This window comes from Schistocerca gregaria, chromosome X (genome assembly GCF_023897955.1).
Source record: "Schistocerca gregaria isolate iqSchGreg1 chromosome X, iqSchGreg1.2, whole genome shotgun sequence".
Taxonomy (NCBI): domain Eukaryota; kingdom Metazoa; phylum Arthropoda; class Insecta; order Orthoptera; family Acrididae; genus Schistocerca; species Schistocerca gregaria.
Window position 1 is genome coordinate 678,498,365 of NC_064931.1, and position 15,288 is coordinate 678,513,652.

Below are 15,288 nucleotides of genomic sequence, written 5' to 3' on the forward strand. Positions count from 1 at the left end.
GCCTAGGAGCAGATGTACTGTTACTGTCACTCAGACAACGCCCTCGCCAATGGCCTTCGTTTCCGTAAAGCTTCGTACACCTAAGCTATGAGTAATGGAAATAATTACAAGAACGAAAAGTAAGCCGTGTCTTCTCAGGGATGGTCATCGCTTCCGGATGCATAGAAAATGTGACGAGTAAACGAACTGGTTGGGCGTGAATTCCGAACGGAATAGATGCTGATGCCGTTTAAAAATTGCGAATGGGAGAATCATGCTGAACGTTCTTTGCCACCTAAAGAAGCGAATATACAGATCAAGGCAAGAATGCATAACTACGGGAGAAGAGTGCGCAATATACAGTGCCTGTTTACCAAATTTTTAAAGACGAATTTTAACATTTGAAAGATAAAACTTAAAGGTTTAGATTTAGCCGAAAATATCCCAGATGATGAGAAGTCATAGACCTCACCGTGTACAGCAAGGAGGGAAGCTGGTGGGACGACCCAGATTCCTGGCACTAGTCAGGAGGTTCAACGGAGCAATAACGTTTTGAAATTAATTGCAGGTTATAGTTTTTTGAAAATCGATGATGAGTCTGTTACTGACAAAAGAATCTTGGCAGAGAAAATCAAGTCAAAATACATATGAAAGACTTTTTTTCTGTACTGAAAAATAAGATGCCAGCGTCGTTACCAAGAACTGCAGAGCTAGACTTTGTAATGGCTACAGTTAAAGCTATGACAGTCATGTTCCACGAAACATCACTTTCCGATTGCAATTTTCACTTCAACCTAGGTCTGTGGTAGAAAATACGGGAACTGGGATTAACGCAGGAGTACAGAGACAGAGAAGAAGTTCGAATTTTGCCTCATGTGTGGTGCAGTGGCACATATTCCACCAAACAGTGTTGATGCAGAGTGGGTTGTAATAATGGAGGAAGTGTCTAGTGGGGCGAAGGTCACAAAGTTCGCAGACTATATACAGCTCAACCAGCGGACGAGAAATCCTAGTATGACAATTGAAAAAAAAAAATGGTTCAAATGGCTCTGAGCACTATGGGACTTAACATCTATGGTCATCAGTCCCCTAGAACTTAGAACTACTTAAACCTAACTAACCTAAGGACATCACACAACACCCAGCCATCACGAGGCAGAAAAAATCCCTGACCCCGCCGGGAATCGAACCCGGAAACCCGGGCGTGGGAAGCGAGAACGCTACCGCACGACCACGAGATGCGGGCTATGACAAATGAGATGTGGAATGTTTTTAATCAGCGGCACAGGATCATGAACACATCGAAGGTTGGCAAAAGGAAACTAAACTCCTCAATAAATCAAATACATCTGAACGAATACTTTCTGGTAAATAAGCTGAAGGAGGAAACAGTAAATGCTAAATTTTAAATTAAAAAAAAAGATTCCATTGGCCTTCCTCTTTGAAAAAAGAAGAAAAATTAACAGAACTTGACAAAATGTTAAAAGTCGTTATCTAGAGTATACTACTAAATTCCATTGGCCCAGAATCAAAACCAGTTGAAGTTTGCCTATCTAACGGCTTCCAGGGGCAACAAAAATTTGATTTTCCATATTTTCCGTAATTGATGACCAAATTTAAAAATTCAAAAGGTTGTCATACTCTTCTCAATAATAGGTGTAATTTTATGGCCGGCCGGTGTGACCGAGCAGTTTTAGGCGCTTCAGTATGGCACCGCGCGACCGCTACGGTCGCAAGTTCGAATCCTGCCTCGGGCATGGATGTGTGTGATGTCCTTAGGTTAGTTAGGTTTAAGTAGTTTTAAGTTCCAGGGGACTGATGACCTCAGATGTTAAGTCCCATAGTTTTCAGAGCCATTTTTTTTATAATTTTATGTTAGAAGTTCAACACAGTAACACAAGTACTACAGTTAGAAACTGTGAGTTTGTCTAGAGGTAGCGTAACTGACGGTGCGCAAATACCGGGATTACATTCACCTATTATTTGAGAATGAGAACACTTAGAGATTTCCAACAAACTTTAAACACAATTTTGAACCTTTGCGAAACTTTTTCTCACTGTCACACCCCACAATATGTTAAAGGGAAGAAAGTTTATCGCTTACTATATTTTAGTTATTCATGCAATCAGTCTTCAGTATCAGGCATGACGTTTTAATTTATTACACCTTTACTAACGATTCTATTCGCAATACAGTTTCCAGGCATTATCCACAAATACGACTGAGTGCACCTGCAAAATTTTATCATTGTATGACGCATAGTGCAGGAGATATGGCATCATAAACATTGAGGTACATGAAAAACTAGTATTTACTTGAAATGGAGCGCAAATTACCCAGACTATATTCATCCAGTATTTCATAATGAGAGCACCTAGCAACTTCCAACGAACTTTAAGCTTAATTTCAAACCTTTACAACAGTGTAGTGAAGCGGTCCAATAAATTCGAGGATGGTTGTTTGTGCTGAAAGAACACTTGGCAATGGTATCACCTTTCTCGGTACGCTGCAACTGTAGTTTATGCCACAACTTCAAACTGAAGCAGGAATTTCATCTTGCAACCATATGGCGCCTCTCCACACTTCCAGAATTGTGTACGAGATTACCTGGACCCACGCCGCTGCTGTGATTCGCAAACGTTTCGAAAGCGTCTCACACTTTCACATGGGATCACACCAGACGCAGAGAGATGGGGGGCACAAATTCCATTCCAGGGGAGAAGGGGTGCCGACAGGAAGGGCATCCGTCCACCCGCTACACCTAATACTGCCAAAACCAGATTAACAAAGCGACCCGGAGAAGACACGGGAGAAGGCCAGGAAGAAACAAGAAGTGTAAGGAACTACCTGAATGAGACGTCGCCACATAGCTCGACACGTCGCGTTGCGCCGTTGACCTGGCACCACTTGAGTGACCGCCATGGTCTCTGGACTTAACACCTTGCGAATTTTCTTCTAGGCTTACACCAAGGATAGCGTTATGTGCCTCCTCATCCATATACAGGATGGTCCATTGATCGTGACCGGGCCAAAAAGCTCACGAAACTAGCGTCAAAGAAAAAACTAAAAAGAACGAAACTTCTCTAGTTTGAAGGGGGAAACCAGATGGCGCTGGACCGAGCGAGGTGGCGCAGTGGTTAGACACTGGACTCGCATTCGGGAGGACGACGGTTCAATCCCGCGTCCGGCCATCCTGATTTAGGTTTTCCATGATTTCCCTAAATCGCTTCAGCAAATGCCGGGATGGTTCCTTTGAAAGGACAAGGCCGACTTCCTTCCATAATCCGACGAGACCGATGACCTCGCTGTCTGGTCTCCTTCGCTAAACAGCCCAATCCCCACCCACAGATGACGCTATGGTTGGCCCGCTAGATGGCACTGTCATGAGCCATATGTTTGTGACTATTCCAGCGCCATCTATCACAAAGCGAAAAAAGTGGTCCAACTAAAACATTCATCTTTGTTTACGTACTACACGAACCTGTAATAAAAAAATTGGGTTCCTATTTAAAAAAAACGCAGTTGATATCTGTTTGACCCCTGGCAGCGCCATCTAGCGGGCCAACCATAGCGTCATCTGGTTTCCCCCTTCGAGCTAGACGAGTTCAGTTCCTTGTAGTTTTTTCGTTTGATGCTTATTTCATGAGATATTTGGCCCGGTCACTATCAATGGACCACACACACACACACACACACACACACACACACACACACACACACACATATATATATATATATATATATATATATATATATATATGTGTGTGTGTGTGTGTGTGTGTGTGTGTTTATGTTGTTTGTTGATAATGCTGTGGTGTGCTGTAAGGTGCCGTTGTTGACTGACTGTAGAGGAGGATACAGGATGACTTAGACATTATTTACAGTTGGTGTGATGAACGGCAGGTAGCTGTAAATGAAGAAAGATTAAGTTAATGCGGATGAATAGGAAAAACAAACTTCTAATGTTCCGATGTAGCATTACTAGTGTCCTACTTGACATAGCCACATTGTTTAAATATCTGGGCATAACATTGCAAAGCGATTTGAAATGAAACCAGCATGTGAAGATTATGGCAGGGAAGGTGAACGGTCGACTTCGTTTTATTGGGAAAATTTTGGAAAAGAATGATTCATCTATAAAGGACACCGCATATAAGGCGCTAGTCCGACCTGTTCTTTAATACTGCTCGAGTGTTCGGGATCCGCACCAGGTCGGATTAAAGGAAGATATCGAAGCAATTCAGAGGCGGGCTGCTCGATTTGTTAGCGGTAGGTTCGAACAACACGCAAGTATCACGGAGATGCTTAGAGAACTCAAACGGGAATCCCTGGATGGAAGGTGACGTTCTTTTAGAGGAACACTATTTGAAGTTGACTACAGAACGATCTAGGCACTTCAGTCCGGAACCGCGTGACTGCTACGGTCGCATGTTCGAATCCTGCCTCGGGTATTGATGTGTGTGATGTCCTTAGGTTAGTTAGGTTTAAGTAGTTCTAAGTTCTAGGGGACTTATGACCTCAGATGTTAAGTCCCATAGTGCTCAGAGGCATTTGAACCATTTTGAACTACAGAACGATTCTATTGCCGCCAACATATATTTCACTTAAGGACAATGAAGATAAGATATCAGTAATTAGTGCTCATACGGAGCCATATAGATAGTCGTTTTTCAATATCTCTGTTTGCAAGTGGAAAAAATGGAAATGATCGTATGGTGTCAGTGGCCGGGAGATCCCAGGCGGGAAGGTCGGCCGCCAAGTGCAAGTCTTACTGAGTGCGAAGCCACATTGGGCGACCTGCGGGTCGACAGTGGGGATGGAATGATGAGGAGGACAGCACAACACCCAGTCCCTGAAGGGAGAAAATCTTCCATCCCAGCCGGGAATCGAATCCGGACCCCGTTGCGTAGCATTCCAACGCGCTGTCCGTTCAACTAATGGGGCAGACTTGCGAGTGGAACAAGAACGGAACGGAAATGACTAGTAACAGTACAGAGTACCCTCCGCCACGCACCAAACGGTGGCTTGTGGGGTATGTAGATGTAGAACCACAGAACCTTGAAAACTTGTGACACAATATTGCAGCAGCGGTTCTTACCGTCACTCTTGATATGCTGGATCGGGTATGGGCAGAACTGGACTACCAATCTGATGTGTGCCCTGTGACGAGTAGTCGACACATAGGACATAAAAAAATTAAAAAATTCTGCCATTTCTTGGCCATTTGTCTGTGTCTATTTTTGAAATGTTTCGTAGAATATATGATTACTTAATTTCGGTGTTCTGTTGTAGTGGAAGGACGCTCACCTGTCGGCATGTGGGGCAGGGCAGCACACGGGCTCGCAGAGGCGTTGCGCAGTGCGTGCAGTGGTCAGCCAGCGCCTCGGCCGCCAGGGACCACGCGAACGCCTCCTCCACCAGCAGCACGCTGCCTGCCAAACAACAGCACCACATTGATAAACAGTGCTTTTGACTGGTTGCTATGTTACATTACAAATCTTATAACCGTACTGCAGCCACGATTCTCACAATGCCAACTTTCGACAAGACAGCAGTCAACCGTACATTACCTACTTCACGGCCGGCTGCGGTGGTCTGGCGGTTCTAGGCGCGCAGTCCGGAACCGTGCGACTGCTACGGTCGCAGGTTCGAATTCTGCCTCGGGCATGGATGTGTGTGATGTCCTTAGGTTAGTTAGGTTTAAGTAGTTCTAAGTTATATGGGACTAATGACCACAGCAGTTGAGTCCCATAGTGCTCAGAGCCATTTGAACCATTTGAACCTACTTCACGTTTTAATCCTACACTGAAGAGCCAAAGAAAGTGGCAAACCTGCCTAATATTGTGTAGGGCCCCCGCGAGCAAGCAGAATTGCCGCAACACGACGTGGCATGGACTGGACTAATGTCCAAAGTAGTGCTGGAGGGAACTGACACCATGAATCCTCCAGGGCTGTCCATAAATCCGTATGAGTACGTGGGGGTGGCGATCTCTTCTGAACAGCACGTTGCAAGGTTCCCAGATATGCTCAATAATGTTCATGTTTGGGGAGTTTGGTAGCCAGCGGAAGTGTTTAAACTCAGAAGAGTGTTCCTGGAGTCACTCTGTGGCAATTCTGGACGTGAAGGGTGTCGCATTGTCCTGCTGCCCAAGTCCGTCGGAATGCACAATGGACTTCAATGGCTGCAGGTGATTACACGCGATGCTTACGTACGTGTCACCTGTCAGAATCATACCTGGACGTATCAGCGACCATATCACTCCAACTGCACACGCCCCACACCATTACAGAGCTTCCAGCAGCTTGAACAGTCCCCTGCTGACATGCAGGGTCCATGGACTCATGAATCTGTCTACATACCCGTACTCTTCCATCCGCTACATACAATTTCAAACGAGACTCGTCCGACCAGGCAACTTGTTTCTAGTCATTAAGATTCCAATGTCGGTGTTCACCGGCCCAGGCGAGACGTAAAGCTTTGCGTCGTGTAGTCGTCAAGGGTACACGACTGGGCCTTCGGCTCCATGTCGATGATGTTCCGTTGAATGGTTCGCACGCTGACACTTGCTGAGGACCCAGTACTGAAATCTGCAGCAATTTGCTGAAGGGCTGCACTCCTGTCACGTTGAACGATTCTCTTCAGTCGTCATTGGTTCGTTCTTGCAGGATCTTTTCCCGGCCTCTGCGATGTCGGAGAATTGATGTTTGTCCGGCTTATTGATATTTACGGTACACTCCCCAGTTCATCGCTATCTCTGAGATGCTGTGCCCCATCGCTCGTGCACCGACTATAACACGACGTTCAAACTCAGTTAAATCTTGATAATGTGCTATTGTAGCAGCAGTAACCAATCTAACAACTGCGCCAGACACTTGCCGTCTTATATAGGCGTTGCCAACCGCAGCGCCATGTTCTGCCCGTTCACATATATCTGTATTTGAATAGGCACGCCTATACCAGTTTCTTTGCCGCTTGAGTGTAGTTGTATTCGTAGTAAATGCATGCAGTAACCATCCCCTACATCAGGATTACAACGTTTTTTTCATCTGCACAACTAAAGTGTGTTGTTTGATGCGAATAAGCGGTATAATACTAACGACACACACATAGGTGTTCCAGTTGCGTTGGAATTCTGGTCAGTCGTTACAAGTTCGAAGATACGACAGATAATGATACTCCTTAGGAAAATGATAGTAAGAGTTGAGAACGATCACATTATGCATTCAGTTTGTGAGTGGAGGCGTCATTGAACAAGTTAAAGAGCATGTTCTGCTAACCATTCAGGATACAGGGTACAAGTAACTGCAGGTTGTTGTGCACGTCCAAACAACTGATGTCTGTAGCCTGGGCTCCAAAACCATTACAGTGACTGGCACAATAGGCTGAGAAGACCAGTGTCACTTCTGGAATTTCGGAGAAGCTCACAGTATACAGCATTGTTCCCAGAAATGATTGTGGCCCTGTGGTTTTGAGTCGAGTAGAAGGTGGGACCGCACTTCACTTCGAAGGTTCTGTGACAAAATAGGCTGCGACTTCCTAGACTTGCGTTAAGGGCTGATAACTCTAAGGTCATACGAGATCCCGCAGTATTTTTGCAAGAGCCAATGAAGTGTCTCCACCCCCCCCCCCCCCCCCATCGTCCAATACTAGTGACAAACTGCCGAAGTATTCTCAACAAAATGGCAGAGTTTGAAGCGCTCATGAAAAGCAGTGGAGCTCACATAATGTTAGATACAGAAAGATGGCTAAGACCCTAAACTGACAGCTGTGAGCTTTTTGAGGCAAATCTAAGTAATTGTTGAAAGAACAGACTAATGGGGAAGGAAGGCGGTGTATTTGTCGCAGCAGACACGAAACTCAAATCCACCGAGACGGAAATTTAAGCTGTATACGAGACTTTTTGGGTAAGGCGCAGTATCAAGTGTGGGCACAAACTTACAGTCGGATACTTCTATTGATCACTAGACTTCCACAGATATAACAGAACGCCTTCGAGATAACATCGGCTCGCTAGTACGTTTGTTCCGCTATCATGTTGTCGTCGTTGGAGGAAGATTTAATCATCCCACCAACTGATTGAGATAATTATAGTTTTGTAAGTTGTGAGCGTGACAAGACATCTTGCGATATAATACTAAATGCCTCTTCTGAAAACTAACTGGAACAGATAGTTCAGAAACCTAGACATAATGGAAATACGTTAGCTCTAAAGGCAACAAAGAGGCATGACTTCTTTGAGAATGTCCACGTGGAAACTCATTTTTAAGCGACTGTAGCAATAGTCATGACCGCTGTTCAAAGGACAACGAAATCAGGAAGAAAAATTTACATTTCAGTAAACTAGATAGAGAGGCAGTAGTGTTGTATTTCAAGGAGAAACTCGAAACATTTAACACTGTAGAGCAAAATATACAAGAAATGTGGGTGAAGTTTAGAAAAATAATTGAATAAGCATAAATACGTACTGTAGTAAACGGAAGGGACCCCTCCATAGTCTAAAGGCCCTGCACAGAAACACCTAAAGAAACAGCCACTACTGCACAGTAAGTGTAAACCAAAGAATGGTGCTATCGGCAGAAAGATGCCACAGAATGCGCATTTGGATAATACAGAGTTTCCCACTTAAACCTTCGTGATTTCAAAGAGCCAGGAAAAAAACACAGTAGATATGACAATGAAAAATGTACCACATTGCAGAGCATCTCAAAGAAATTATTTATTTATCATCAATACACTTCCACATGTGAACCATTTATAGCACGAAGAATATCGAGTCTAATTATTCTCGGCCGTAATGGCTATGTTTGTGAAACGTGACGGTGTGGGATAATTATTTATTTGTAATTTCTACCACCAGTCCCTTTTTTAAAGTGACTGGTAGCAGAAATTACAAATAAATAAATATCGAGTCTATATTCAATTGACCGCAGCTCGTGGTCGTGCGGTAGCGTTCTCGCTTCCCAAGCCCAGGTTCCCGCGTTCGATTCCCGGCGGGGTCAGGGATTTTCTCTGCCTCGTGATGACTGGGTGTTGTGTGATGTCCTTAAGTTCGGTAGGTTTAAGTAGTTCTAAGTTCTAATGGACTGATGACCATAGATATTAAGTCCCACAGTGCTCAGAGCCATTTGAACAATTTTTTTTCAATTTCTTGCCAAGTTCTTTTTTTTATTTTAAAAAAATCTTTATTTCCAATTCATTGTATTTATACATAATAACCCACTTCCTAATTCGATTAGTGGGTCATAGATTGATACAACATTATGTTGCAGCTATTTACAATATTACAATGTACTATGCTACGGGCTATTAACTATGTTACTAACAATGTGACTAATGTACTACTACAGGCTAAGACAATGGGCAAACTTATTTAGTTTTATTTCAACTTATTGACTGTTATTATGATTCACTAACTAAATATTTCTGCCTGCAGCGTTCCATGTGTGTCAGCATTAAATATAAACCTACTGTTTGAGGCCTTGCTCGTTGAGCTAACCCCAACGAGCGATGCCCCTGACACTGGGCAGGCCAAGATGTTTAGCGCTGCAGGTTCCTATTACTTAACATCCTATTCTAAGTCCTACAAACTACAGAATCTATCGTAGGTGAATATCGGTGCTGTCTCAATCGGGAAAATTGTACCCCACTCCCCCTAGTCCTGTACGCGGTGGATTCCTGACTAAGAAAGCCGGCCTGTCCGCGCACAGGCGGAATGGAAGTAGGGCACGGACTTTGTCGGTAATTATTGGGAGGTCATATTAGTTCCTATCCCTCAAGAAGTCTTTCAGAATCTTCAGTGATACCTCGTTAGCCAGTTTGTTCAAGGTTTGAAAGGTATCTGTCTGTCTTAGTAGGTGGTAAGTGTCGTGGTGTGGTAGCTGGTTGCGTAGTATCGATGCAACGTCATTGAAAAGGGGGCACTCGAAATCCACATGATCGGGGGTACCCTCCGGAGCGCCACATTCACACTCGGGCGTAGCCCTTTTGCCTAATCGACAAAGGTATGTCGGATGCGGCCCATGACCAGTGAGGAAGTGGAAAAGTCCCCTGCTTGGCTCAATATGCTTCATGCCCATCCGTTCCCTAACATTCGGAAAGAAACTGAAGGTCCTTCGGCCCGTTTCCTCCGATTCCCACAATTCTTGCCATAACTGTTCCCCCCTGTGCCTAATTTCCCTCTTGTTTTCCACCCTTGTTCCTAAGATATCCTCTGTTTTTTCCATGTTCCCTTTTTTTTACCCAATACCAGGCAGCTTGCTCTCTGATCTTGATATTCAAGGGACAAAGCCCCAGGATGATCAGCAAAGCTCCTCCTGGTGACGTTCTATATGCCCCTACCGATCTCAGGACCATGTTTCTTTGTACCCTTCTCACTGTCATGGCGGGCACCACCCTCGTGAGCCTGTGCGCCCAGACTCCCGAGCCGTAACCCATTATTGATGACAATATACTGTTGTGATATAATTTAATGAGGTGTGGTGGAAGATGAAACCTTGTGTGTCCAATGGAAATGAGATTATTTAAAACGAGGAGTGCTCTCTGGGTTACAGTCTCAATGTGTTTTCCATAGTTCCACCTTTCGTCAACGATGATCCTGAGGTACCAAGTCTCTCGTCGCCGAAGAACCGGTGAGCCCTCTATTCTAAACGTTGGATTTCTTGCTAATTGACCTTTGAGCAGTAGATAAGTTGAATTTCCGGGTGAGATCTTCATTTTTGAATTATGGCACCATTGTTGCAGTCTCTCAATAGCTCTTTCTACCTGTATTTTCGGTTCTATATCCTCTTGGCTACGGCCGCCGACCAGCAAGAGGAGGACATCGGCGTAGGCTATCACCTCTAGTACATCTTCACTCTGTTGCAAACTGTCCAATAAGGGCTCCATATAGATGTCCCAAAACAGGGGACCAAGAACGGACCCCTGGGGACACCCCTTAGTTATTGATTTTCTGACTCTTCCACTAGGGGACGATAGCCATACTTCCCGATCTCCACAATAGCTCCTGAGACACCCATATAGCAGCCCTGGACACTCCTTCTCCCTCAAGCAGGAGAAGAGCGAAGGCCACCACAGGTTGTCAAAGGCGCCACTGATGTCAACCATGATGCCGACCACATACTTATGCGGGGTAGAGCCGCAGACTTCGGCCGCCAGGGCGATAGCATCAGATGCTGATCGCCCAGGCCTGAAGCCAAACTGCCTGTTGCTCATCCCGCACAGCATTCGGTGTGCAGCCAATCTGTCAGCCAGCAATCTTTCTAATATCTTCCCTAGTAGGTCTAGAAGACATATTGGTCTGTATGATTTTGGTTCCACTGGATCTTTGTCGGGTCCTTTTTTGATGATAACAACGTTAGCAGATTTCCAGATCTTGGGAAATTTTCTCTGATTTAAGCATTCATTATATAAATGAGTAAGTGGTGCAATCAGCTGGGGGGGCTAAGAACTGCACCACCTCCGCCACAATGCCGTCTGGCCCGGGAGCTTTACCTCTCTTTAATGACTTGATGTGAGCTGCTACCTCCTCCTCAGAGAAGGGGTAGACTGCGGTATCGTTAACATATTCTTCCAGGTCTTCATCACGTATCTGGCGCTGTTCCTGAGTCTCCCCATCCGCGCTGTCGTCAGGCAGCAGGGACTGGAGAAGGACCTCAGCAGTCTCCTGCCAAGACTCCGTCATCCCGTCTCCGTGCCTGACAGTTGATAGCTCCATAGGAAAGTGGATTTTCTCCCTCACCAGCTTATATGGAATACCCCATGGGTCAATAGCCAATTGGTTTTGTACAAAGGTCTCCCAGCTCTTTGACCTAACAGAGCGTAACTCCTCTTGAAACCTCTGCTTTGCCTCCCGATACCGTATCAGCCACCTTTGTCTTTCCAGTCAGACGACACTGCGCTGGTAGTGCCTCCTTGCCAAGTTCTTTGTAACATTTCCTCTGTTATTGTTGCAATCGCATTAGTGATACGATATCGCAACGTAGGAATATCGTCCACTTTTATCACATACATGCGGTCCTTCACAAATCCCCACATGAAGAAATCAAGCAGCGTAATGTCGGGTGAATGTAGGGCCAGGCAATGGGTCCTCTGGGTCCGATCCAACGATTGGGAAATTTCCTATCCAGGAACTTGCAAACAGCCGTTCACCAATGCAGCGGAGCTCCAGCTTGTTGAAAAATGATGTTGGGTTGCATGTCTTGTATCTGAGGGTACACAGACTGCTCCAATATGTCCAGATACACTGACCCATTCACTGTTTGTTCTGCAAAGAAGAACGGTCCAACAATCCTGTCGTGCATTAGACCGCACCAGACGTTTAGTTTAGGTCTGTCACGAACATGTTCAATGACAACGTGAGGATTTTGCGAACTCCAAACCCGAACATTATGCTTATTAGCCCTTCCTCATAGATGAAAGGCTGCCTCATCTGAGAATAAACATCTTTCCAGGAAGCTGGCATCCATATCAATACGCTTCTGCATATCCGCAGCAAATTGTTATCGGCGTGGTTTATCGTTCGGCGTCAGATGTTGCAGAATTTGCACTTTTTAAGCACACATACAAAGACGCTGGTGAACTACAGGATGCAATGTTGATCGAGGTACATCAGGTTGCCTAGATGCTTGACGAATTGACTTACGTGGGCTTCTGAGAAACGTTTGTGTGATGTCGTTTGTTTCTGCAAACCACACTACTGCTTAGGCGCGCTGCTGTGGAGTCGCCATTTTCAGTCAATGCGACCATGCTGAACTCTGGCGACGATACTTGGCACTTCTGAGGCGGGAATATAAATTCTTTGAGATGCTCTACAATGTGGTGCATTTTTCACTGTCGTTTCTACTGTGGTTTTTCTCTCCTGAGTCCTTGAAATCAGGTTCAAAATGGCTCTGAGCACTATGGGACTCAACATATGAGATCATCAGTCCCCTAGAACTTAGAACTACTTAAACCTAACTAACCTAAGGACATCACACACATCCATGCCCGAGGCAGGATTCGAACCTGCGACCGTAGCAGTCCCGCGGTTCCGGACTGCAGTGCCTAGAACCACACGACCACTGCGGCCGGCTTGAAATCAGGGAGGTTTGAGTGGAACACCCTATACTTCAGGATCCCCCGTGGCTGTCATTATGCGAACTGCATGGGAAGTCGTCTAATGTAAAAAGAAAACCTTGTATGCACGCCTACCGGAGTAATGTGTATTGTAGCACTGAGTCCCTATAGTAATCAGCCCCTATGGCGCAAGAGTAGGAAGTCGCAACCTAGCTTGTCACAGAACCTTCGAAGTCACAGGTGTTAGCCTTCTATTCGACTCAGAACCATGGGGTCACATTGACCAATGCTGACCATGCTGAAATTCTGCAGATGCGGATAGTCTTCTCAACTCTGTCAGTCAGTCACCGGAATGGTCTTCGAGCCCAGACAACTTCGTTCAAAAGTGCAGAACAGCCTACAACTGGTTGCAAACTGTACTCTGAATGGCTGTCGAAACGGTCTCTGTAACAGGCTGAATGAATCCTCCAGGCATACACAATGCGTGAAGGCTTCGGTGACTACCGTTTCAGAATCTTATCGGAAGGTCTGTTGACAAAACCCAAATAAATTGTGGTCGTATGTAAGGTTGTCAGTGGCATCAGTGTTAGTGACCAGACATCAATGATGACACAGCAACTGAAACTGATAGTAGCAAAGCAAAAGCAGAAATGCTGAACTCCCCTTATGCAATATTCCTTGATACATGAAAATGCAATAGTACTACCTCATTTTAATTATCGAATCACTGCAAAGTTTGTTGATATATGAGGAACAGCCAAATGAAATTGAACACTCGCCGCATCGGGACCATGGAATGGTTCCATTCCAACGTAATCACCACACACATTAAGACATCTATCCCACTGGGAGACAACACGCTCAATTCTTGTTTCGGAGAATGCAGTCGGCCGCTCACTGACCCACAACTTCACCCACTCTTGGACTTCTTCATCCGACCGAAACTGACGGCCACGCGCGTCTTTCTTTAGGTTACCAAAGATGTAAAGATCACACGGTGAAAGACCCAGGCTATACGGAGGTAGTTGCAGTTTTTCCCAAGCAAACCGCTAAAGTATGCGCTTCGTCTTACTTGCACTGCAGCAGGATAATTCCTTCCGACAACATTCCGACAGCCCGAAGGCTAACAGCGAAGCCAATAGTCAAACATCCCACATTTCCTTCTCCAACGAAATACAAAGCCATTCACACAACTTCCGGTATGGACATTATAACCTTCTTGTGATTCTTGAGTTTCTCCCGGCGTATTTGATAATCAAAATATCCACGGGTGTACTGTCGGTCTATAGTGTCCAACGGGCACAATATTTCGGCGATCAAACATGTCGCCATCATCAGGTGAACTGACGGACTGAGCTCCTGTGAACGTGCCGGCACGGAGATCCGTACGCTATGGCTGCTCAGGGGGAACTGGGTTTGGTCGCGGCGGCTGCCGATTTAAATACCCTCCGCCCGCGGCGCGCTCCCTCCGCCGTGCGCGTCCCGCGCCACGGTCTCGCGGTGGAACAGATTGCGACGGCGTCTGAGATGACGTCGGTGTGATGGCTCTGTCCGCCGTGGTCGTCACAACTATGCGTTTGCTCGATTTACTCTTGATTAACCCAATCGCTGGTTCCCAAGCCTTGCTAAGATTATAGCCACAGTCACGGTTTATGAGGTCGTCATTGGTGCGAATTTCGATGGCCTCTCTAACAACGCTGTCCCAGTATCTCGACGTCTGTACCAGAATCCTCGTGCGGTCATACTCCATAGCGTGATTTTCCGACAAACAATGTTCAGCGACCCCCGACTTGCTCGGATACATTAGTCGAGTGTGCCTCTGGTGTTCACGGCATCGATCCTCGACAGTACGCATCGTCTGACCAATATACGACTTGCCACATTGACACGGAATCTGGTACACGCCAGCCTTCCTCAAACCGAGGTCATCTTTGGCGCTCCCCAGCAGTGCACGAGTTTCATTCGGAGGACAAAACACAGTTCTGACACGGTGTTTCTTCAGAATGCGGGCGATTTTCCCCGAGAGTGCGCCTGTGTATGGAATAAATGCAGTGCCTACCTCCTCCCTCGTGACTTCATCCATATCAACAGGTTGTGCTGCAGTGGTTGGGCGGAGAGTACGTTGGATCTGCCACTCTGAGTACCCATTTTTTCGAAACACAGTTCTCAGATGTTCCAATTCCTGGGGTAGACTCTCTGTGTCAGAGATAGTGCGCGCCCTATGTACTAGAGTTTTAAGTACCCCATTCCTCTG

General features: G+C 45.7%; 1 protein-coding gene across 1 annotated transcript in view; it reads right to left on the reverse strand.

The window, feature by feature from the left end:
• LOC126298873 (SET and MYND domain-containing protein 4-like) overlaps positions 1–15,288 on the reverse strand; it is a 160,270-nt gene that overhangs the window by 52,895 nt on the left and 92,087 nt on the right. Inside the window, exon 5 of the mRNA XM_049990389.1 lies at positions 5,288–5,412. Coding sequence (XP_049846346.1) covers positions 5,288–5,412 — 125 coding nt within the window. The remainder of the gene's footprint in view (positions 1–5,287; positions 5,413–15,288) is intronic.